The following is a 25,400-nucleotide window of genomic DNA, read 5'->3' on the forward strand; positions in this document are numbered from 1 at the left end:
GAGATACAGGGGGGACAGGGATCCATGGATGGGCTGCCAGCATCCTCACCATGCCACAAAAAACCCACCAGCACAGCAGCAGGGTGTCGTGGGTGGCTGGGCACCACCAGCACCACCCCCGACTCGGGAACTTTTGGGGGGTGTGGGGGGTGCCAGCTTCAGTGGGAGCACCCACCCTGCTGCTGACAAGGGGTGCTGGCTGCTCCCAGACATCCCACTGGCTGTGCCAGGGCTCCATCCCACAGCCAGGGTTCCATCCCACTGGCTGTTCCAGGGCTCCATCCCACATCACCCTCCCGAGGGGGGCACCTCACCCCGGCAGTTCTGGCTCCCTGTACCCCCTGGCAGCGCCTGCAGCGATGCAGGAGAGCGCTGAACCTCCCAGCCCCGCATTTGCTGCCCACAGCCCTCGGGGTGGGGTGGGTGACCGCTTCCCTGCCGGGGTTATCCATGCCAGCCGGCGGGATCTGGGTGGAATCAGCTCCTCCCCGCACCAAGGGCCGTCTCCCTAGCGGAGTGCCGGGCGCTGCCCACCCCGGTGAGCCCAGAACCCCCCATAAAGTGCATCCTGCCCCCAGCCCGGCGGCACCGACCATCGAGGGGGCTCTGCTGGAGCACCCGCAGCGCTGTGGGAGCCCCACATCTGCCCCCACCCGCAGGCTCTGCCAGGGCCACTCTGGCTGAGCATGGGCTGCTGTCCCCGCCTGGCGCCCCCGCGGTCCCGCAGCACCCACGGGTGTCGCCGGGAGCTGCCCCCACTCACGCAGGGTCCGGGAGGGGCAGGGCTGGTCCCGCTCCCTGTCCCCGCTCGCTGGAGCGGCGCGGTGGCTCCGTGCTGGGGGCGGTGGGCGCAGGGGGCAGGGCGGGGGCCGAGGGGGTTCGGGGGGCAGGCGGATCCGGTGGCTCGGCGATCAGAAGAGGTTTGTCTTGATGCCGTTCGGTTTCCGATGGAAGGAGGAGAGGACGCCGGAGAAGGGTCCCGGCACAGCCTCGGTGGGCTGCCAGGCCTTCAGCAGCTCGGCCGTGTTGGGGGCTCCGCTGCCGCCCCCCACCCCCGCCCAGAGCGGCGCCTTGAGGGGCTGGGGGGCATGGCCGGGTCCCAGGGGCGCCCCCGCGCCGGGGCTGGGGCTCAGGCTGCCGCCGGGACTGCCGAGAGCGGCGGCGGGCAGCGAGGCCGTGCTGTCGGGGGTCGGGCTGCAGTTGGACTCCTTGGATTCGTCGTCTTCGGAGGAGGAGCGGGGCTCCGACTTCTTCCCGCTGCTGCCGGTGCCGCTGGCACCCTTGGCGTTGGCGGCGCGCTCCTGCTTGCGGAATTTGGCTCGACGGTTCTGGAACCACACCTGGAGGGGGATGGAGGGGGTGGGAGCACCCCTTGCCATGGTCCCTGGGGCTCCGAGGAGCCTGTGAGTGCAGGCAGCCCTCCCATGCTCGGGGGTAGGCTTCACAACCCTGCATTCCCTCGGGGAAAATGTCTTCCACATCTCCAGAGGGATCCATATATCCACAATAATGCAGATTTGTGAGGCTGGCGCCAGGCACTGCTGGCGTGCGCTCCGGTGTTGGCAGGGCAGGGACATGGGGAGGGGACATCACCACACTGCACCCACACCTGCCCCGGGTGCGGCCAGAGCCCACAGCCCACAGCCCCGGCTCCCCTGGTGCCAGCAGGGGAGTCCACACTTCCCACATCCCCCTGGAGGGAGGGACCAGGACCCCCACTCCTACGGGCCCTACATCCCTATGGGGACAGATGTTCTGTGCTCCCCGAGGGGGTCTGAAGCCACACAGGGGGATATTCACTGACACGGGGGGGATCCCACGCAGAAGGACCCCACAAAGGCGGGTCTGCACTGGCACAGGGTGTGCAGAGTGTGTCTGCACTCACACAGGAGGATCTGCACCTACAGGGGGGCTCTGTGTCTGTCCCAACTCCCCCAGGAGGAATCTGCACTGACACAGGGGACACTGCACCCACAAGGGCCATTCTGTCCTTCCGGGACTCTCAGCAACCCCAAGGTGTTTGGGACAGCCCTAAATCATTGATGACACTGACGGCGCTGTGGCACCAATGCCCACAGCTCAGGCTGTGCCCCCGAGGTCCAGCAGAGCAAGGTGACAGCAGCGTGTCCAGCAGCGTGTCCCCGACTGCGGCAGTGCCGAGGCCGAGTCCCTGCCTGCCGCCCCGCCAGTGCAGGGAGCAGAGCAGCACCATCCCACGGTCGGGGTCCCTGCTCCAGCGGGATTGGAGCCTCCCACGCCCATTCCCAGCCCCCTCCCCTCCCCGGGGCTGACCTGCACCCGCGCCTCGGTGAGGTCGATCTTGAGCGCCAGCTCCTCGCGGGTGTAGATGTCGGGGTAGTGAGTCTCGGCAAAGACCCGCTCCAGCTCCTTCAGCTGCGAGCTGGTGAACGTCGTGCGGATCCGCCGCTGCTTCCGCTTCTCGTTGATCCCCGACGGGTCCGAGAAGAATTTGTAGGGAACTGGGGAAGAAACGGGGAGTCAATAGAGCCGGGAGGGCGGTGGTGGACACTGGGGGACACCTGGGCAGGGGGCATCAGGCAGGGATGGACCAGGAAAGGGATGGAGCGAGAAGGGATGCACCAGGCAGGAGACACTGGGCAGGGATGGATGGGGCAGGGTTGGATCAGACAGGGATGAACCGGGCAAGGATGAACAGGGAAGGAATGGACCGGAAGGAATGGACTGGGCAGGGGACACTGGCCGGGGATAAATGAGTCGGGAAGGATGAACTGGGTAGGGATGAACCGGGAAGGGAAGGAAAGGGCAGAGAAGGATTGGGCAAGGATCGCATAGGAAGAAATAGACGGGGAATACATAAACGGGCAGAGGGATGCACTGGGCAGAGGAGTCGGCAAAGGATGAACCAGGAAGGACAAACTGGGTTGGGGTGAACCGAGAAGGGGCAGAGCGGGCAGGATGACTCAGGGCATGGACCGGGCACGGTGAACCGGGCACGATGAGCCGGGCAGGATCCCGCGGGCAGGGCGGGAAGGGCGAGGGCAGGGCTGGATCGCTGCCCCCTGCTGCAGCCCCGGCCCCGTTCGTTCGTTCGGGGGGACGCGGGGTCCCGGGGCGGGAGCAGGGCTGGCAGGGCAGTGCGGGGCCGGTGCCAACCAGCAGCTCCTTCGTTATCGGCGGAACCACACTCAGCGCCTCCGCGATGCAACGAATGCGGAGCGGGGAGGGGGTTTGCAGGGGCGAGGACCTTCCCCAGCCCCGCTCTGGGGCAGCCACAGCCCCGGGGATCCCCGCGGATCCGCGGCGGTGCTTGGGAGGGCTCATTCCCAGTGGCGGAGGCGAGCGGGGAGAGCCGGGACGGGGCACGAGAGGGACCGAGCCGGGCAGGGCCAGCCCGGGCTTCGAGCACCGGCAGCACCGGGAACCGGTGGGACCGAGCGCCAACAGTGCTGGGAATGCACAGCACCGGGAATCGATGTCATGGGGAACTGACTGCACCGAGGACCGACAGCAGCCGCTACCGACGGCACCGAGCATGAAATGCCGAGCACCGGCGGCAACGGGGACGGGCAGCATCGGGCACCAGCGGCAGAGCGCACTGGCGGTACCGAGAACCGACAGTACCTGGAACTCGCAGGAACGGGCACCGGCGGTACCGGGAACAGACAGTTGCCGGGACCGGCAGCATCGGGCACTAATGGTGTTGGGCACTGGGGTCACCGGGAACCGATGATATCGGTTGCCAGCAGTGCCGGGTACCGATGGTTACGAATCCTGACAGTGCCGGGCACCAGCGGCACCGGGAACGGGAGGGAACGGGCACTGCCGGCACCGGGAACCGATGGTATCGGCGCCGACAGCACCGAGCGCTGCCGGTACTGGACACAACGGGAGCGGGAATCGGTGGGATCGGGCACCGGCGCTGCCGGGGACCGGCAGGTACGGGCACCGTCGGCATCGAGTTCTGACAGCGCAGGGCAGCGGCGGCTCCGGGAGCCCCAAGCACCGGCACCGACGGCATCGAACACGGACGGTACAGGAGACGGACGGCTCAGGCAAGCCATGGCACCGAGCCCCGACATCCCCGGCAGCCCCCGGTCCGAGCCCCGGTGGCCCCGGTCCCCGCCGGTCCGATCCCGGTCAGCCCCGACGGCGCGGCCGCTCCCTGACGCCCGTCCCGGGGCTGCCCGCGGTGGCTCCCGGCGGGTCCCCGTCCCTTACCTGCCGAGTAGGGCGAGGGCTGGTGGTCGCGGAGGGCGCCCAGGGCGCAGCTGGCGGAGGCGAGGGGGGCGCAGGCGGGCGCAGGCCCGAAGCCCCCCCGCATGGGGCTGTACTGGAAGGAGCCCGCCTGGCTGCAGGGGCTGAATTCGTAGCTCGCCTCCATGGCGGCCACGCAGGACTCGTAGGAGTTGAGGTAGGAGTAGTCCATGGCGAGCCCGGTGCGGCCCCGGCTGCCGCCCGCCCGTCCTCGCCGCCTCCTGCCCGCCGGGCCCCCGCCCGCCCCCGCCACCGCCGCCGCCCCGGCCCGTTAATATACCGGCGGGGGGAGCGCGGACAAAGGCTGCGCTCGCCGGGGGCTTTTGCATGACAATATCTCCCGGGGACGGCGGGAGCGGGCGGAGCCGACACCCCCCTCCCCTCAGCCCCCCGCCCCCCTTAACCCTTCGTGGGCGCAGCACCCCCCGCCTCGGAGCGGCTCCGGCGGCCGCTGCTGGGGCTGGGGGCGGGCGGGGGCGCAGCGGCCCCGGGGCACCCCTGGAGCAGCGCTCGGCGGGCCTGCCCTGGGACCGGCGCTTGGACCTTCCCCCGTGTCCCATCCTTCTGTGTCATCCCTGTCTCCAGCGCCATCGCCATCCCATCCCATCCCATCCCATCCCATCCCATCCCATCCCATCCCATCCCATCCCATCCCATCCCATCCCATCCCATCCCATCCCATCCCATCCCTATCCCATCCCGGTCCTCGGTCTTGTCCCTGTGCCCATCCCGATCCCATCCTGTGTGCGTTTTCATCCTGATCCCCATCTCCCTCCTTCTTGTCGCCATGCCATGCCATGCCATGCCATGCCATGCCTGTGGGGCTGAGCATCCCAGGGCAGGAGGGCAAACAACGGCACCACGCCCTGTCCCCGGGTGCCCTCCAGCATCCCTGGGTGCAGGGGGAGCCGGCGGCTTTGGAGGGGCCCTCAGCCCCACCCCTCTCTCCTCGGGGGGCTCTGGCCTTTGCAATCCCCCTCCCCAGTTTTCAGCCGGATGAATTTCAAAGCCCCCATCCCCCCGGCCCCCTGCCGGGACCGAGGCAAAGGCTCTCGCCCCTTTCAGCGGCACCGGAGGGGCGGGTGGGGAGGGGGGATGCGGGAGGATTTGGCGGGATTTGGGACATTTTCAAGACAAACACTTTCACTAAAGAGGATTTAAAAGTCTAATTGTGCCCAATGAAGGGCTTTGGGTCCCCCAGGGGAGCAGGGGGGTGGGGGAAGAACGGACTCTGGCCGGGTCCTGTGGGATCGCTCCGAATCTGTCCTGCCCCATGTCCTGCCCTGTATCCAGCCCCGCATCCTGTCCCACCTTCTCCCCGATATTCTTGTCCTAATTCGTGTTCTTCCCCGTTTCCTGCCGTGCATCCCGCCCTGTCTCTTGCCCTGTGTTTTGCCCCATATCCGATCTTGTGTCCTGCCCCACGTTTGCCCCATCTCCCGCCCTGTCTCCTGGCCCGTGCCCCGCTCCATGCCCGTCCTGTGCTCTGCCCCCATCTCAAGCCACAAAGGGTCCCGCTCCCTGCTGGATTCCGTTCACCGGGAACAGCCCCGCTTCCCCCGCCGTCCCTCTCGGTCTGCCCTCCCCCGGCCGAGCCCCCGGCCCCGGTGGGTGCCGGCGGGGCCCCCCCGCCTTGCCCAGCTGCGCGGCCGGAGCGGGCAGCTTGCTAAACAAGTTAATTCGATCAGGGCGTGGGGCTGGCGCGGAGCGAGGCCCCACTGTCGGGCTGCTGGAGCTGTGAAAAGTTAATTCAATTAAGTTTTCCCTCTAAACTAATTAGGCAGCAATCTGCCACGCAAGGAGCTGCTGGTGCTACCCAGAGACGGGCAGAGCCGGGAGGGCGAGGAGGAGGAGGAGGAGGGGGGAGATGTAGGGGGAGAGCAGAGGCAGGGGAACATGGAGGGGATGGGACGCAGCCGGGGGTAGAGCCGCGGCTCCCGTGGGATGGGGGTGATCCCTGCGGGCTGTGGGGGATGCAGGGACACGGGTGCTGGCAGTGTCCCCGGTGCTGCCCTGTGCGGGTGGGTAAAGGCTGGCGCCTCCTGCTCCCAGAAGGGGCAGCACCGGGAGCGGGGAGGGCAGAGCACAGTGGTGGGAATGGGGACAGGGACCCCCATCCCTCCATCCCATCGTGAGCTGGGAGCTGCTTGGAAACATGTCCGTGTGCCTGGTGGGTCGGGGTCCCCCCAGAGCTGGTCAGGGGGGCTGATGGGATCCTCACCAACGGGAAACTTTATGATAGAACGGCTCCAAAGGGACTGTCCTGATGGGACCCCTGTCTGATGGGGGTCTCCTTGCAATGGCACTCCCTGAATGGGACCCCTCTGGTGGGTGGACTCCTTCTGGTGGATCCCATGCTCTGATGGGACCCTCTGATGGGACCCCTCCACAAGATCCCCTCTGGTCACACCCCAAACTCCCCCAGCTCTAGCCCCAGCTCGGTTGGGATGACAGCACCCACCTCATCACTGCCCCCCACACTCTCCAGCCTTCATCGCCCCATGGAGTGCCCCAGATGATGTGTCAGGAGTCCTGGTGAGTCCCCAGCCCCACAGCTGCCCCCAGCGGTGCTGGAGGCCTCTGCCCACTGCCACTCTGTTCTGGGACAAAGCTGGGGTGCTCCAGGGTGTCCTGAGCCCCCACCCTGAGCCCTGCCTGGATTGGGTGCCAGCATGAGGTTCAGATGTGGGGAACTGAATGGGTCTGTCACAGCCAAAGAGGATTCTTCTCCCAGATCCCGTGTTCCCAGGCACTCTTCCTGGCAGTGGAAGCCCATTTACTGTACTGGCACCAAGAAAAGCACCTCAAAGGGCTGTGGAGAGCCCATGTGGCTCCTGCCTGTGGGGCTACGATCCATGGGGCTGGCATGGCTTGGCATGGTGGGATGTGGCATGTTGGAGGGTGGCACAGTGTGTACTGGCACAGCCTGGAATAGGGTGCTGTGACTTAGCATGACAGAGTGTGACCTGGCACAGCATGACATGGCACAGTGTGATTGATGGCACAGCACGGTGTGACAGGGTGTGACACAGCACAGCAGGGCAGGGCAGGGCACACCTGAGGGCACAACCAGAGAACAGCTGTGCCCAGAGGTGCCCACCCATGCACAGGTACATGTTACACCTCTGTGCTGCCATGCACACACATGCAGAGCTCACTGCACACCGTGTGCACCTCTGGAACTGGATCTGACCTTAGGAGGATCCAGCAGAGCCTGGTGACATTTCTAAACCCTCCAGGGATGGGATCCTGCTCCAGCCCATGGCATTAAGCCATGAAAAAAGCTACTGGGATAGGAAAGAGGTTCAAGGAATCCCCCACCAATGCTCCTTGTATCCCTGGAAGACAGGAACCAGCTCCAGAACCAACCCTCCAGGGGACATCAGGGTAGGGGTAACAGTAGGATGGGGATCCTATCTGTATCCCAGGGACAGTGGCTTGGGGCTCATTAATCCTGGGAGGGTTCAATTTCCGTATGTATTTCATGCTCTACTCTTTGAAACCCTGTCTGGGGTAGCCCCACTAGTAACCATGTCTCCTGTTCCACATGAGCAGCTCCCTGAAGGAGCCCCCATGGGACAAGGGGACAACTTGGACAGCTCAGTTCCACTTGAGATATTAAATATTTCCTGGAAGAAGGTCATCCGAAAAAGATTCAGCCAGAGGTTTGCACCCAACCTGGCTGGGCTGGTGAGATGTGACAGTGGGTCCCAGCTCCCAAGTGGTATTCCCCACTCTTGGTGACATTCCTGGCTCCTGGTGATGAGCAGAAAACCCAGGAGTGCCCTGGGATGAGTGGTGATGTCAACAGCTGCTCCTTGTGGGGACACAAAGGGTTGGATGGACATAGCATGTTTATTGCCACAAAGAAATGGGGACAATACAGAGCAAGTGCTTGGTGGCTTTTATCCTCACTCAGTTCCCATTCCTCACCTTGCCAGCCCAGCTGACCCAGCAAGCCCCCTCCCATGGGAATGACAAATTCATCCCAGCCCCTGCATGGTCCGCAGTTTGCTTCTCCCTTCCTTAAAAAACTCCAGCATCCTGTGAAAGCCCAGGACCATCCACTGCCCCATCCCTGGATGGCACCAGGGCCCCTTGTCACACACAGCTGCACCCCCGGAGCTCTCCATGCCCACCCCAGGCAGCTCCTGCCCGTATCCATGTCCATGTTCGTATCCGTGTCTGTGTCCGTGCCCAGCGTGGCAGGGCTGTGGCTCTGCCCTCTCTGGCCCCTCGCTCCAGCTCCCGGGGTGTTTTACTGTCACTGGGAGTGGCCAGCACTCACAAGAAGTAAGTGATGTTTTTGGGGTTCAGCGGCGCCTGGATCTCCAGTTTCCGGGCCTTGTGGTCCTTCTCCACAATCTCCAGCCGCAGGGTCGGCACCTTGCATTTCTCTGTGCTGGGGGAAGATCCCTCTGTGGTTTTCAGCAGCTGCTTGTCCGAGTCCTCCACGATGATCCTGAGGGTGCAGCCCCGTGGCAGCAGGTCCTGCTCGTAGGCAGCTGCCAGCTGGTTCACCACGCGCCGTTCCACCTGAGGGACAGACAGATTCCGTCAGGGAATCCCTGTGGAGAGTCTCCCATGGAGATGGCCAGCTCCTGCCCACCCTCAGGCAGTGCAAAATCATGCAAACTCTTCTTCATCCCACTGATTCCCTGTCTCTGGAGTGTGGGTGTGCCCCTTCCTCCACGAGACCACAGACATCTCCCCAGGGATGAGGACAGTCAGACCCACACAGTCATGAAATCATGGAAGGGTTTGGGATAAAAAGGCCTTTTAAAGTTCATTAACATTCCACACCCCCCTGCCATGGGCAGGAACAGCTTCCACAGACCAGGTTGCTCCAAGCCACGCCCAACCTTGCCTTGAACACTTCAGGGATGAGGCTGCCACAGCTTCTCTGGGCAATCTGTATCAGGGCCTCCCCACCCTCACAGGGAAGAATTTCTTCCCAATATCCCATCTAACCCTGCCCTCTTCCAGTCTGAAGCCATTTTCCCCTTATTTATTACTCCAGACCCTTGTCCAAAGTCCCTCTCCAGCTGTCTTGGAGCCCTTTAAGGCACTGGCAGGGTCTCTAAAGTCTCCCCAGAGCCTTCTCTTGCTCAGTATGAACACTCCCAGCTCTCCCAGCCTGTCTCCACACCAGAGGGGCTCCAGCCCTCAGAGCATCTCCATGTCATCCTCTGGATTTGCTCCATGACTCCATCTCTCTTTTGATGCCTTTCCAATTCTGGCTCTCCCTGGGCAGTGGGGCTGGAGATGACTTCACAAACTTCACCCCAGCTTCCCCCTTGCCTTCACCTCGTGTTTGATGGAGCGGGCACCGTAGTGAAGGTTGTAGCCATCAGCCAGCACGTCCATGACCTCCCTGTCCCACTGCAGGGTGATGTTGTGCCTTGCCTTGGCCTGCCAGGGGGGAAGAAGGAAAAGGAAGGAGAATTATGGATGTTCCCCAGCAAGGCTGGCACCCTTCTCCTCGAGCAGTGAGGATGCTGCACTGGGGGGCTGAGAAGGGCTGAGCTCCACCAGGCCAGTTCCTCCACAACAAAGGAACCCCAAAATCCCATTTTGCCCTCAGAGAGCTCAGATGTCCAAAGACCAATTAGACAAATGACATCTATGAAGGCAGCCTGGAGCTCATCCCTGCTGCAGTCCAAGAGGAACCATCTCTGCTGCTCCAAGATGTCCCAGCTCTCCCCAGCACCCCAAGTTCAACAGCTTGTATGATGACCCCAAGACGGGTGCTCCAGAAGTGATTTCTTCTGGAGTTACTCTGACAAGTCTCCTCTAAAGCCACTGATGTTTTTTTACCTTTTTTGCCCAAAAATTGAGCTCCTTGTTGACCAGCTGGATGAGCTCTGAGTGGCAAAAAGGGAGAAAATAGACAATTTCATTGATCCTGCCCAAGAACTCGTCCCGTCTGAAGTGAGCCTGCAAGAACAAGAGAGGAGGTCAGGAGGGACAGAGATGGTGACCCTGATGGGAACAGCAGGGAGAGTGGTACTGCAGAAGGAGCTCCCCAGGGATCATCCCACCTCCCACAGCTCCCAAGAGCCATCCAACCCCCACACCATGGAGCTGGACAGCAACAGAAACATCTTAAAGAGACTGAAGATCGTGGGGATGTCACTGCAGTCAGGCTTTCCTGACCTTGGGAGAACAGAGAGCCCCCAAATCACTGCAGCACTTCCTGCCTGTGTCCCCTTTACATCATGGCTCCACTCCAAGAGTAAAGAAGCTGGTATTTATTTCTGCTGGGCTCTGACCTCTCTAACATTTTAGTGGGGTTACATCCCTTTCTCATAGCTGGTAGAGAAACACAGGGAAGGAGTCTGGGACCAAAGCTCAGGACACCTGAAACCTGAGCCATGAGCACACTGTCCATACCTTCAAGATGGGGCGAATAACCTTCTCCTTGAACTGCTTGGAAATGGTGATCTTGTCGGTCATCTGGACATCCTCTGCAAGAGAGGTGGAGGGGTGTGTCAATAGGGACAGTGGGACAGTGGCTCCATCTCTGTCCGGATGAGCTGAGGGCAAGGAAGGCTCTGGAGGTGCTGCAGGACAGACCTGGGATCTCCACATGTGCCAGCAGTTTTCTTTGGCACTGCGGTGTCCCTGCACTTGGACAGCAGTTCTGGTGCTGTGGTGCTCCAGGGGAACATCCTGTGCTGATGTGGCTCCCCTGAATGGCCAAAGAGCCCTGGCTCTGCCTCTGCTCCCTGCTCTGTGCCCACAGGAGTTGCTCCCAGGGGTTTTGGGAAGCTCAAGTGCCCAGTTGGGCTCCAGAGCAGCCAATGACCTGTCACACAGAGCACACTGGCCCTCTGGGGCTGTGAGAACTGAGCCTGTGGTGTCTTCAGCAAGCACCAAACTCCTGCTCAGGGTGCCTGCAGCACTGCTCAGGCTGCAGTCTACTTCCCTCTGCTGACTGCAGATGGAGCCAGGGTCTGGCTGCTCTCAAATCCTGCCTCCCAGACACTCTGCATGCTTGGCTGCAGCATCACCCTTCTTCCTCCCAGTGCTGTCTTTCTCTTTGTCTTCATCACCCCAGTTCTTCCCACAGCTTCACCCATTCCACCCCCATTTGCCTCCATGTGCTGTTTGACCCCAGGGTGCTCACAGGGAGGAGATTCCTGTGCTCTGGATTGGATCCTGGCAGGCAGGGAGGGCACACAGGCCCATGCTGGGTGCTGGGACCCTGTCCCAGCTTTGCAGCCTTGATGAAGATTGCTGTCCCCCACCAGCAGTGGCAGAAGGGATTCTCAAGAGGTAGTTTAGGTTGGAGAAGCCCTCTGAGACCATTTAGTCCAACCATTCCCAGCACTGCCAAGACCACAACTAAACTGTGTTCCCAAATTCCACATCCACACATCTTTTAAATTCTCCAGGGATGGGAACTCCATCACTGCTCAGGGCAGCCTGTGCCATGGCTGGACAACACTTCTGGGGAGTGAATTTTCCCAATATCCAACCTAAACCTCTCCTGGCATAAATTGAGACAGTTTCCTTTTGTCCTGTCACTTGTTACCTAGAAGGACACACTGATGCCCACGTGGCTGCATCCTCTGTTCAGGCAGCTGTAGGGAGTGAGGGGGTTCCCCCTAATGCCCAAAGAGGTGCTCTGGAATCACCTGATCCACTTCCAACCCCTCTCTCTTGGGCAAGGATGCCAATAACTCCCAGTGTTTTGGCAGAGGAGAGCTGGAAAGGCAGAGGAGCCAGCACTGCTACCAGCATTCCCACTTCCCACATGTAATATCTGCTCCTGCCACTGGTAGATGCAGAGCCCATTGAAGAATCTGCTCCTTCCCTTTATCTTCCCATTTATCTCCCTGCCAGGCACTTCAGTGACTTCCTGCCATGGCTTCTCCACACTGAGAGCTCAGAAAATGGGCAGGAGCTCCTTGAAACCCAACTGAGGGCAGCTGCTGTGCCCAAATGCCCTCCCCAGCCCCTCTCCTGATGCAGCTGCACTGTCCCAGAAATTAAAATTCAATGCTCTCCTCACTGAGCAGGGAAACTGTGGCATTTTCAAATGTTATTCTGGAAGGTTCAGTTGATGATGTGTTCTGTCCTTTACCCAGCCTGATTGAAGTTTAAAGATTCTGAATTAAGCCAGTGTCGACAGCCACTTCTCCAAAGTAAAAGGAAGAGACTGGGAGAAAGAAGCTGGAAAACAATTTGATGACAAAATCCAGTGCTTTTTCCTGCTCCTGTGGAGCTGATGCAGGAATATGGTGTATCTGAGATGGCACAGGCTGCTGAATACCTTGAGAAAGATGTGGCATCCAGACAATTAAGATCATAAAAGGATCCTAAAAACCCCAAAGTAAGTTTTTAAAAAACTGATGAGAAAAGAAGGGATGCAGTCACTGTCCATGGTTTCCTGGTTCTCCACAGGCACAGCAGCACCTGATGGAAACAGGCTTTTCCTCTCTCCATGTGACAAACATGGCCTAAAAGGGACAGTCCTCGGTGATAGCATCACCATCCATCTGTATATCCTCAGAGTTACCAGCAAAGGCACTGGATGTTGCACATCAAGTTGTTCATTTTCAATCTCAGAGACTGCCCTTATTCCCCTTTTATTACCTAATTCACATTTTGGGAAATTTTTCTCCAGCAGCCTGATATGTGAGGCCAGGACTCCCATTCCACAGTGCAGTAAAATTCACTAAGCTCAGTCCTTTTGGGAAGGACTGAGAGGAAACAAAACTTTTCCTCTTTCATATGAGCACCTGAACCAGCCACAGTCTTTTGCAGGAAGCATTTGGAAAGGTCTCAAAAGAAAGAGAAGGGTGATTTGATAAAGAGAATCATGGAATCACATAAGAGTTTGGATTGAGAGGGACCTTAAAGACCATCCAGTTTCAACCCACCTGCTCTGAAATCCTCATTATTTGACATTGTATCTATCAGAGGAAGACTGCATCTTTAAGGCTCTGTCCAATCTCTCAGCCTTTCTCATCCTGTGCTCACTTCCCTGGAAGTGTTTCAGGCCAGGTTGGATGGGGCTTGGAGCAACCTGGTCTGGTGGAAGGTGTCCTGGCCCATGGCAGAGGGTTGGAATGGGATGGTCTTTAAAGTCCCCTCCAACCCAAACCCTTCTGGGATTTCTTGACTTTTTGGCAGAGGAGCACTCCCAAGCCATGAGGACCAGCTGGGACCAGTGGAGAGGGGACTGAAGGGTCTGGGTGTGCCCCTTGCCAAGGTATGGCTGAGCTGGTGCCAAAGTTGTATTAGGAAGCAGGGAGGTTCTTTAGGGGTTTGAAGATTGAAGCTCCAGTACCTAAGTTTTCTGCAATCCTTTTCTTGCTCATCTCCATGGCCTCCTGCCGGAGCTGCAGCGCGTGCTGGGCAATCTCCTCACTGGCCACGTTGGAGGTCATGATGAAGATGGCATCCTTGCAGTCAATGGTCTTCCCCTTTCCATCTGTCAGCCTGCCCTGCAACAACAGCAAGATGACACCAGCCCTGTCAGCAGGTGCTGGAGGACATAGCCAAAACACCAGGAAAAAGAACATGGCTCCTGTTTTTCCCCAGAGTGAATTTAATTTTGAAGGGATACCCAAGGATTGAGGTGGAAAGAAGCAAGGATGATGTTGGAGAAGTCCTTGTTTCTCCATGAATGGCAGGAACTTCTCCTGCACATGGTCCCAGCCTGCCCCATCCAGGACAGAAGTGATGGAAACACTGGGAGATGCCTCCAGGAGGAGGGTTGGGCAGTCCATGTCCTTGCTCAGCCTGGAGAGAAGGAGGCACTTCCTGCTCTCCTCAGCTCCCTGACAGGAAGTTAGATCTGTGATGGGGGTCTTGGTCTCCTCCCAGGTAACAAGGGACAGACAAGAACAAAGGGCCTCAAGTTGCATCAGGGATGGAACAGGTTGGATATCAGGAAATATTTCTTCCCTGGAAGTGTTGTCCAGCCTTGGCACAGTCTACCCAGGGCAGTGTGGGAGTCCCCATCCCTAGAGGGATTTAAAAGCCGTGTGGATGTGGCATTTAGGTTTGGTGGTGGGTTTGGCAGTGCTGAGGGAAGGCTTAGACTTTATGGTCTCAGGGGGCTTTTCCACCCTCAATGATTCCATGACTGTGTGGCTGCCCATATATAACTCCCCAGCCTTTGACCCTCTGCCTACCTCCCTGTGATGGTTTTAGGTCTGACACAAGCCCCAGGCTCAGCTCAGCACAGGTTTGGGCTGGGCAGAGCCCACAAATAACCACGTTATGGCTGTAACAGAGTGACCTGAGTAGCAGAGCTCCTCATCCCTGTGGGATTGATCACCTGGCAAACCAGGGCTGCCCAGCACCACCACTGCTGAAGTGTGACATTAACCCTCAGCCCCCCAAACCAATCCAGGAACCTCCAAAGCACCAGCACTCTTGATTAATAATATAAAAAAGAGAGGGAAATAAGGGAAAAAGCAGCATCTCCCCAGGCTGTTTCTTTCCTCAATCCATCTCCAACAGCAGAGATCCAGCACAATGACACAAATCCTTGTTGGGTGCTTGAGATTAACATTTGGGTTATTGCCCTGTCAAGTTCCTGGTACAGGAATTGATTTCACATTGAACTGCTACTGTGATGATCTATGCAAGAAAAATGGTGTTATTAATCCTTAAAACAACAACAAAAAAAACCCCTTCAAAATCTTCCAGCATGTTGCTCTGGAGTTTGGTGGCCTCTGAGGACAGACTGGGACCTTCAAAATCAACCAGAGAGCTGGAGAGTGACTTTGGACAAGGGCCTGGAGTGACAGGACAAGGGGGAATGGCTTCACACTGCCAGAGGGCAGGACTAGGTGGGATATTGGGAAGAAATTCTTCCCTGTGAGGGTGCCAAGGCCCTGGCACAGGTTGCCCAGAGAAGCTGTGGCTGCCCCATGCCTGGAAGTGTTCAAGACCAAATTGGATGTGGCTTAGAGCAACCTGATTTAGTGTAAGGTGTCTCTGCCCATGGCAGGAGGGGTGGACTATTTGTGCTTTTAAGGTACCTTCCAACCCAAACTCCTCCATCTGTCACCCCTCTCACCCCTCACTGTCCCCTTCTGCATGTCCCTTGTGTTGATTCTAACCTCTGACGTGGATTTACCTCATCAAACAGCTGCAGCATGATGGTGAGCACATCAGGGTGGGCTTTGTCCACCTCATCAAAGAGCACCACAGCATTTGGGCACTGCCTCAGCTTTTTGGTGAGCTGTCCTCCCTCCTCATGGCCCACGTAGCCGGGTGGTGAGCCGATGAATTTTGCCACCTGGGAGGAAGGAACAGGAAAGGTGAAGGCTGATCTGTGGACAGTAGGAATGAAGCCATTCTGGTAGCTTGTCAGGCCACCACCACTCTGTGCTGCTGACAAAACAAATTCCATGTTCTTTGTGACACCTATTGCACCCCAGGCATCCCAAAATCAGCTCAATAAGCAACAATTAAGCAAAATAAGGATTAAGCAATTCCCTGTCCAGAGCTCAAACCAGCAGAATCCAAGGAGCAGGCATGGTCAGGTGGGAAGGCACCAGCCCTGCTTTGCTATGCAGGGTCTGAGCAACCTGTCCGAGATGTTCAAGACCTATTTTCATCCCTTTTAGCCTTTTAAGAGCAGGAATTCAAAGGATTATACGTGGCAGGTGGTACTGGTGCAGAATCAAAGCCACAAGTAAAATACTTTTCCTATGTAATCACTTCTTGCCATGGTGTTTTTAAAAAACATTTAGAAATTTAGGAGTTTATATAGAATAGTATTTCTGACAACAGGAAAGTTTTGGCAAAATGACAATTTTTGACACATAGCTTGGTGCATCTTGTATCTACCCATGTTTGAGTGTCATCCAAAGTCACAGCCTGTTATCACAGAATCATGGAATGGTTTGGGTTGGAAGGGACTCTGTAGTGCCAGCCCTACTGCCATACACAGGGACACATTCCACTCCACCAGGCTGCTTCAAGCCCCATTCAATCTGGCCTTGAACACTTCCAAGGATGGGGCAGCCAAAGCTTCACTGGGCAACCTGTGCCAGTGTTTTATCACTCTCATTGCTAGGACCTTGCTACTTTTTGGGGAGACAGAGCTCTCCAAAGGGAGGGCTCAGGTCCAGGGGTGACTTTGGCAAGGATCACAGAAAACTTGGCACCTTGGACCTCCCGTGGCACCAGAACTGGGCAGAAGTTGTGATGGGAGCAGTGCACCTGGCACCACTGTCCTGTATTCTGCTGGATTCTCCTCCTTTCCTACATGGAAGGTAGGCTGAGGCAAAGATCCCACACTGGACTTGTGGGAACTCAGCACATCACTCCTGATGTCCAGAGTTGCCGAGATAACCCCTGGGGGGCTCGGAAACCCTGGAATGTTGCCAGAAGTGCTTGGTGGTTGGATTTTGACCCTGCACTGGATGTGACACCTGTATGAGGATGAGAGGATCACTTGGGGATAAGTGGTGAAGGAATTGATTATTCACAGGGTGAAAACACAGGTTTTGGGATTTTGGTACAGGGGGGTTTTAGGAGACAAGATGGAGGAATTAGGGCGTGTCTTGTCCTTCTCCTCTTCTTCTTGTCATCCATCTTTGGTGGTGATGTTGGCACTTTGGGATTGGTTCACATTAAATCTGCACTTGTTAATAAGGGTAAAAGGTATTGGAAGGTAAAGGTAAGTATCTTATACGTAGTTTTTAGTATAAAAATAAACGACCGCCCAGTGGGAGGTCAGTGTGTGCCCATGGCTGCCCTGCTGCTCAGACCTCTGTCAGGTTGGGAGACAACTTTGTAGATAAGAAATAATAAACAATATTGAAGACTGAAAAATCTGAAGAGGGCTCTTGTCCTTAGGAGCACGGGTTGTTCCAAGGCCATTCTACGCCTAACCAGGCAGAGACAACAGGCTGAGAACAGAGAGGACTTAGCACTGTTTTGGGGATAAGGGGTTTGGGGTAAGCTGTGCCTGCCTGGGCAATGTTAGGTGATGAACAGCATGAGGCTGTGGGTTTCAGGATGATCCTCTGGATTCCTCCATCTCTTCTCAGCTGCTCTCTCCCCAAGGGCCGACTCCACCCCAAGGGAATTCACAGCACTGGACACATATTGTTGAAGTTTTCCTTGCTCCTTTGTCTCTGCTCCTAATTTGCCTCTATTTCTTTGTTCCAGCCAGGACAGGGTTAATTTTTGCAGTAAGGGAGGGGCAAGGCTTGGACCTGGAGGATATTCTGTATTACCTCATGTCATGGAGCAGAGGGAAAGGAGTCTTCTGGGGTGAATGGGTTCCTTCTGGTCAAATAAGAGCAGCAGAAGGATGTGGAATACATGAAGTGGCTGGAGGGCATGGCTGGGTTGGGACAGCCTCTCTCTCTCCCTCTCTCTTTTACATACTTTTATTTTTAATATTGTTGCTTGTTTGTTTTCTTATGTCATTTCTGTTTCCAGTAAATTGTTGTTATCTCAACCCATGGCCTTTACCTTCTGAGCCTCCAGTTCTCCTCTCCAGTCCACTGCTGTGGGGAGGGACAAGGGGAGACAGGGAGTGAGAGGCTCCTGGTTTGGAGTGTCTCAGTGGGAGCACTGAGCTGGGGAGTACTATGCCTAAACCACAACACCCAATTAAGGTTGTTTTCTGGCAATTTACTTGCAATTTAATGCACAACTTGTAGCAACTCCTGTTGTTCTGCTGTGCTCCCACCTTGAGACACCAAAATGCCCATTTTTTCTGGATTAAATTTGAAGCTGCTCCCTTCAGAGCCCATTTACTGACCTCATGCCTCTCCTGGAACTCCGACATGTCCAGTCTGATGAAACCCTGCAAGAGATTTAGGATGAGATTTGATCAATCTGCTCACTGCCAGAGCTGAAGCAGTACTGACACGGCTGAAATTTTCCAAATAAAATAGATATTTTTGTGGTTCAGCTTTTTAGAAATCAATCACAAGAAGAATGCAACACCCCTCCACAAAAATCCAGCAAAAATCATAAAGCTGAGGAGAACTGGGCTTGTGGGTGATCACCTAGAACAGAGAATAGTGTTAGAGAATTTATAGCATCCACCCAAGTATCCATTTTGCATCTGAAAAGCTGATGATTCACTGCAGGTACTGAATGTTGTGATCATGGAGCTGTAATCCACATCCTAGATGGGAAAGGAAAAGAAGGGAGAGAGAGGGAAGGGGGAGGGAATAGGAATATTTCAGTTGGAAATAGGAATATTTCAGTTGAAAAGGACCTCTCATCCAGCTGACCAAGGAGAAGCCAAGCCTCAAATTCCCAGCATCATTCTGGGATAGTTAACCAGCCATAACCCCTGTCCATGAGGGAGAAGGAGACATGAGACATGTCTGGGAACACATCTCATCTGGACATGAGGACATGGCACACTCACAGACACACAGGGATCCCAGAATTAGAGAACAGAATCCCTGAACCCTTTGAGTTGGAAAAGCCCTCTGAGACAACAGAGCCAAGCTGCTCCCTCAGCACTGCCAAGCCCACCACCAACCCATGTCCCCAGGTGCCACATCCACACATCCACATGTGTGAACTCTTCAGGAATGGGGACTCCACCTCTGCCCTGGCCAGCCTTTTCCAGAGCTGAGCAGAAAAAAATCTCCCTAATATCTAACCTTGCAACTTGAGGCAGTTTCCTCTAGTCCTGTAATTTGTTACCTGGGAAAATAATGGAATCAGAGAATGATATGGGTTGGAATGGACCTTTAGGATAATCCCATTCCAACCCACCTGCCATGGGTAGGGACAACTTCCACCGGGCAAGTGGCTCCAAGCCCCAGGGATAGGACAGCCAAAGGTTCTCTGGGCAAAATATTCCCATGCAAAAATTTCCCTGAAAATTATTAAAATATCTACAAGCTGCCCAGGGCAGAGCAAGATGGAAAAAATTGACTCTGCTTTGCAAATGAAAGGGGGACAGTTTCAGGTTCTCCTTTCTTAATCCACCAGTTCCTGTGAATTGCTGCCCCTCATCAGAGCCTCATCCCTCATTAGGGGACCAACGGCTGAGCTGGTTCATTCCTAATAAATCCCAGACTCCTGCTGCTATCAAATTAACGCAACACTCAGGGTTTAACTGATATCCCCATTGGATGTCTGGCCATGGAGCAGCTCCACGTGCAGGATAAGGGATGAAGGTGCTCTAGATCCAGGATTTATGGCTTCTGGAAGGCACTTATAAAGGCATGAGGAAAAGAAACCAGAAAAACTGTTTTTATAGCATTGGTTCCAGTTTGCTCTTTCTACATGTGCTGCTGCACTGTGTGTCCATTCACTGCTGGAGGATGTGGGGAAGAGGGATTCATCTATGCACAGCTCTGCTTGTCTTTCCTTCTTTTCCCTGGCTCCATGTGGGACAGAGCTAAGGACCTCTTACAGGGAGGCAGAGGCTTAAATGAAACATGGAAGAGCATGTAATGTAACAGAATGGAATGGGAGAAAAGAATGGAAGAAAATTCCATTGGAATGGAATGGAAGACTGGGATTGAATAGAATGGCATAAAATGGAACAGAACAGATCAGAATGAAAGATGGGTATGGAATGGTACGTATTTGACTGGAATAGAATAGAATATTGGAATGGAATAGAACAGAAAAGAGTAGAATACATTGCAATTGAATGGACTGAAATAATTGTAATGGAATAGAACTGACAGAATGGAATGGAATAGATTGGAATAGACTGGAAAGAAACAGAATAGAAAGAATGGAACAGATGAGAAATGAATGGAATGGAATGGAATGGAATGGAATGGAATGGAATGGAATGGAATGGAATGGAATGGGACAGAACAGGATAGAATAGAATAGAATAGAATAGAATAGAATAGAATAGAATAGAATAGAATAGAATAGAATAGAATACGATAGAACAGAATGGAATAGAAACCCCAGACACCACTGAAGTGTTCTCCTGCAAAGCCACCACGTCCTCCATGAAATAATTCCAACCCAACTTCTCTAAAATCTAACCACTGGGTAACAAACTAAATAATTCAAACTGCTCCTGGATACCAAACACTTCAGCACTTAAAGTTTTGAGCAGAAAATCAATGTTGCATTGCTACAGTCCACACTGGCAGGATATGACAAGTGATGGAGGTGGGGACATGGAAAACAGATTTCTGGAATTTTATCCTTCTAACAACTTACAGTGATATTAGTAATAGAGGTAAAAAAAATGTTCACAACACAGGATGTCAAAATTAGAGCAAAATTCAACAGGAAGTACAAATGTTACATCCATTTAAATTTTTCCAATTCAAATATTCTGGTAACATAGACAGGAGCATAGACAGTGTCCTGGGCTGACCCAACCATGTGAGCAGCAGGGTCAAGTGGAGATTTTGCCCCTCTGCTCTGGTCAGGTGAGAGCCCACCTGCAGAGCTGCCTCTAACTCTGGGGCCCAACATCACAGGGATGTGGAGTTGTTGGAGTGAGCCCAGAGGAGGCCATGGAGATTGGCTGGGAGAGCTGGGGGTGTTTAGCCTGGAGAAGAGATGGCTCCCAGAAGGCCTTAGAGATCCTTCCAGGGCCTAAAGGGGCTGCAAGAGAAGGGCATGGAATGACAGGACAAGGAGGAACAGCTTGCTACTGACAGAGGGCAGGGGAAGATCGAAGAAATTCTTCCCTGTGAGGGTGGTGAGGCCCTGGCACAGACTGCACAGAGAAGCTTGGCTGCTCCATCCCTGGAAATGTTCCAGGCCAATTTGGATGTGGCTTGGAACAACCTGGTCTAGTGGAAGGTGTCCCTGCATTTGACAGGGGGGTGGATGAGCTTAAAACACCCTTCCAACCCAGACCTGTGACTCCATGACCTTGACAGGCCCCTCTCAGTGCAGAAGAAGCCCTTTCTCAGGGCAGCACAGCCACACAATGAACCCCCTGATGATCCTCCCAGCATCCCTTTACTGCCAGCACAAAGCTGGGATGAGCCATTACCTTTTTGATGTCCTTATGGATGTATTTGGCTGTTTGCTTGGCCAGCTCTGTTTTACCTGTTTTGGAGAGAGAAAAAAACCCTTGCATTAAACCAGCTCTGTCCATCTTCTGTCTGTCCATCAGCTCTGCTAACACCAGGGCTGGCACTTCCTGCAACCAATACATGGATTTTCCTTGGGAAGTGGCATTGCTGTTTTGTCTCCAGGATCACATTCAGTGGTGTTCCCAGCCTGGGCAGGGTGAACAGATGCATTAGAACAGTGACATCTCTGCATTGGCTCCCTCAGCTTTAATTGACTCTCACATGATGGGAACAAAGCTCTTGATTTTTTCCACAAAAAGATGTTGATAGATCAGAGTTTTGCTGTATTGGATAGATCAGATTTCTTGCTATATTTACCCTCAATATTTCAAGTTCCTTGTGCAATGCCTTGTAATCTCCAAATAAAGAATTTCAAGGAAATGGGGTGTTTTTTGTTTGCTTTATATAAGATGACAGTAAAAAAATTCTGCATTAGGAACAATCAGGAATTGAGTAAATCCACCCTGGAAGGCATTTACAGAGGCCTGAGGCATTTATTGAGGGTGAACACATGTACCAACTCATGCCAGGCCATGTCCTGTTCACCCAGCCCATCCATCTGGGGAAAAATTTCATTGAAGAGGCAGTTTTATTAAGAATGAATGCCAGAAAACTTCTTTTCCCTGCTGGTACCCCCCAGCATGACACTGCTGGCTTTGTCAGGCTGATCAGGGGAAGGATTGGGCCAATTTTGGCTCCTGGGGTCACCAGCAAAGCTGAGGTGAAGCCAGTCACCCCTCTGGAGGATGGATTCTCTGGGGGGTCACACTTGTCAGCAGTGCACTGCACACGAATCCCTGTAGGATTTACTTGCACACTGAAAAATAAATGAGCAGGGACAGAAATAACTATTCTAAAGGAAAAAAACAACGTGTTTTTAAAAGGAAATTAGGGAGAAAAGTACATTCTTACTGGAGTATTGTATATCTAACCACAGCTGCATTGCAGGGACAATAGATCTGGTGGGTCAGATCAATAAATCACCAAAAAAAGGGCTACAAATACAGGAATTCATGGGGTGTGCTCTGCTCCACCTGATAAATCTCTGTCAAAATTCTGCATTTGATTTCAGTTTGAGCTTTGCTGACTTTGGATGATGCTGGATCAGAGCTCCTGATCTGCAAGGATGCAAGAAACTATGCTTCCTATAAAAAAGGAAGAGAGAAAAAAGAGAGATGAGAGGGAAGGGAAGGGAAGGGAAGGGAAGGGAAGGGAAGGGAAGGGAAGGGAAGGGAAGGGAAGGGAAGGGAAGGGAAGGGAAGGGAAGGGAAGGGAAGGGAAGGGAAGGGAAGGGAAGGGAAGGGAAGGGAAGGGAAGGGAAGAGAAGAGAAGAGAAGAGAAGAGAAGAGAAGAGAAGAGAAGAGAAGAGAAGAGAAGAGAAGAGAAGAGAAGAGAAGAGAAGAGAAGAGAAGAGAAGAGAAGAGAAGAGAAGAGAAGAGAAGAGAAGAGAAGAGAAGAGAAGAGAAGAGAAGAGAAGAGAAGAGAAGAGAAGAGAAGAGAAGAGAAGAGAAGAGAAGAGAAGAGAAGAGAAGAGAAGAGAAGAGGAGTTCATGGGAGTGGAAGAGCCAACAATTTACATCCCTGAATCTTTAGATATGCTCTAGCAGGGCAATGAAGTATCAAAAATATTTTATCCTGATTTTATAGCAACTTATTTGTAGTTAATGCTTGGCCTGGTACTGTTCTGCAGCAGGAGCAAAATCTCACCTGTGCCCCTTTAACCCCTCCAGCACTGGAGCATCAGCACCTTCTGGAGCCCTTTGGGAGGCAGTGGAGGCAGGAGAAGCCCTGAGGTTATTCCAAATGTCACAGATCAGTTACTTTGAAGCTGTTTTGTTGGGGTTTTTTCCACAACTAAAAGTCATTTGGACCATTTCATGAACTGATCAGCTGTCATGTGGCATTTGATTGGGCTGGAGGACAAATCTTATCGGTGTCAATAAAATCCTGTCATTCCAAAGCAATCTGTGCCCACAGGAGCAAATGAGCAGAGATTAAGTTTGCAGGCAGCAAATTTCTACTATTATCCCAGCATTCCCTTTGGAATAGAGGGGTTTTCACCAGAAAGTTGTTAGAGTAATACTTTTACTCTGAAAACTGCTCCTTTTTGAGACTTGGAAGGGGGGCTGTCCTGTGGGATAACTCAGCATGAGGCTGGATGTGCCTGTGTGTGCTGGTGTCCAGCTGGGGTCACCCTGCTGGAGGATGGGTGACCTGCTCAAAGATGACAGTGTGTTTAACTGGTATTTCATTCAGACCCTGCAGCCCTGCAACAGCTTCCACCCCCTCTCCTCAGGGCTCTCCATCCCCCTCCCCACAACCCAAATGTTACCTATTCCAGATGATCCCAAGAAAAGAAACACCAGCGGGTGCTCCTCATCATACCAGCCATTTTCCTTCCTCCGAATCGCTGCATTTGAAGACAATGAAAACAAAAAAAGAGGAGGGGGGAAGCATATAAATCAATGCCACAAAGCAAGTGTAATTATCACTAAGTATACACTATGTTTTACTGCTCTCTACCCACTCCCAGTCCTCCCTGCCATTAGCGCTCTCTAATTTGATTAGCTAGCCAAGGCCCCAGAGACACCTAATAAGGTTAGCATGGATTTGGAAAGCTGCCCAGAGCAGATTTCGGATAAAGTTTTCCAGGATGTGCACTCAGCGTTGCCAGGGAGATGGTGGAGGGGGGGGACAAGGATGGATGGATGGACAGAGGGATGGAGAGGCGCTCTGCCTCGCCAGCTCCCAAGTGCAACCTTTCTGTGAGGAAAAACCATCAGTTTTGAAGAGGTTTATAGGTTATTTCTGGCATGGAATGGGAAGGAATAGGTGGCTGAAGGTCACAAATGCTCTGAATTGGTGCAAGGATTGGGAAAAGTGTGGTGATTATCTCAGTGCCTCCCTGGATAGCAGCATCCAAGTGCATCCTGGGTGAGATACCAGTGGAAAATTTTACAAAAGGCAAGAGCCCTGATTCCTTCCCAAACTCCCAGTCTGACCAGCACAGCCCTTTCTCAGGACAGACATGGATCTGCTGTGCAGAGTGGGTGATAGCTCCTATCCCCATGGGTGCCCAGGGCTCCCCAAGGTACTCTCCAGCCCCCCAGAGCAGCCTCAGGCTCTGTGACCAGTAACATCATTGCACTGGGCTTATTTGAAGGAGGAGGAACTGCTTTTGAGGCCAAAAGATCAAATCTCTTCCCTCTGCAGGCTGGATCTGGTCTCTGAAACACAGAAGTGGTTTCCCTGGATCAGACCAGCTTCCAGTTCAATGTGAGAGATTAACTGACATCCCAGCCTTTCTGCTTTATCTGCAGTACTTCAATCCAGCCTGTAAATCTTGTAAGGTGTTTTGTAAAAGAGAACATGCACTATGTACAGTCTCAGGACCCCTCAGACCCAGCAAGGTCTCCTGAGTGGCACATGGCACCCCCAGATCCAGCTGAACCCAAAATGTGGTACATTAGGAAGCAGCGCATGAAAATGGCAAGATGCTCAAAAATTGTAACTGACAAGGAATTTGAAAGTGGAAATTGAGGGAAAACAGCAGCATTGGAGGTGGGATGAGCAGAAGGAAAACACTGGGAGAGCTGTGGCTTAAAGCTCTTGGAATGCTGCTGCACATGGCATGGCAAAGCTCAGCCTCTGCTGCCTTTCAGTGGTGTCCACAGCAAAAACAGGAATAAAGCCAAGAAAGAATAAACCCACTTCTCTTTGTGACTGTCACCCTCAAAACACAGCTCCCTCATCTTCTTCTGGCCGCTATCCTGGGCCTCAGCCTCTGTCCTTGTGCCTCAGTCCTGTGTCTCCCTTGAATGAGGCACTGGCTGGCTCTGTGGGGAGCTGTGGGTTTGTTTTCTTCCCTGAGCTGGCAGAAGGGCACAAGAGTGGATTTTAAAACTGCAGAATTCTTAAATTCAATCTCAAAGTCAGTCCATAAAACCCTTTTCTTGATGGGGTGTGGTAAATAGAAGACAGCTAAAAAAAGGCATTCTAGGCATAGCATGCCACGAGTTCTTCCTGCACAGGAGAACAAACTGACATGGGAAATAAATAGTGCCATTTTGCACAAAAAAGATTTGCATATAAAAATATTTAAACAATATTTCCATTTTGCAAATAATAAGAAATGGAATGTCACAG

General features: G+C 54.1%; 2 protein-coding genes across 2 annotated transcripts in view; both read right to left on the bottom strand.

Annotated features, from left to right (window-relative positions):
• Positions 1 to 36: 36 nt before the first annotated feature.
• Positions 37 to 4,493, bottom strand: PHOX2A (paired like homeobox 2A). Its single transcript, XM_074536228.1, has 3 exons — positions 4,201 to 4,493; positions 2,293 to 2,480; positions 37 to 1,340 (listed from the first exon to the last, which is right to left on the bottom strand). Exons 1-3 carry the CDS (start codon positions 4,406 to 4,408, stop codon positions 912 to 914), a joined length of 825 nt encoding a protein of 274 aa, XP_074392329.1. The 5' UTR covers positions 4,409 to 4,493; the 3' UTR covers positions 37 to 911.
• A 3,579-nt stretch (positions 4,494 to 8,072) lies between these two features.
• CLPB (ClpB family mitochondrial disaggregase) overlaps positions 8,073 to 25,400 on the bottom strand; it is a 74,617-nt gene continuing 57,289 nt past the window's right edge. Inside the window, exons 8-16 of the mRNA XM_005487151.4 lie at positions 23,587 to 23,664; positions 21,173 to 21,228; positions 17,984 to 18,028; positions 15,338 to 15,499; positions 13,535 to 13,691; positions 10,630 to 10,703; positions 10,054 to 10,173; positions 9,544 to 9,648; positions 8,073 to 8,772 (exon numbers count right to left, since the gene is read on the bottom strand). Coding sequence (XP_005487208.2) covers positions 8,521 to 8,772; positions 9,544 to 9,648; positions 10,054 to 10,173; positions 10,630 to 10,703; positions 13,535 to 13,691; positions 15,338 to 15,499; positions 17,984 to 18,028; positions 21,173 to 21,228; positions 23,587 to 23,664 — 1,049 coding nt within the window. The 3' untranslated portion in view covers positions 8,073 to 8,520. The remainder of the gene's footprint in view (positions 8,773 to 9,543; positions 9,649 to 10,053; positions 10,174 to 10,629; positions 10,704 to 13,534; positions 13,692 to 15,337; positions 15,500 to 17,983; positions 18,029 to 21,172; positions 21,229 to 23,586; positions 23,665 to 25,400) is intronic.

Source organism: Zonotrichia albicollis, chromosome 2 (genome assembly GCF_047830755.1).
Source record: "Zonotrichia albicollis isolate bZonAlb1 chromosome 2, bZonAlb1.hap1, whole genome shotgun sequence".
In the NCBI taxonomy this organism is placed as follows: Eukaryota; Metazoa; Chordata; class Aves; order Passeriformes; family Passerellidae; genus Zonotrichia; species Zonotrichia albicollis.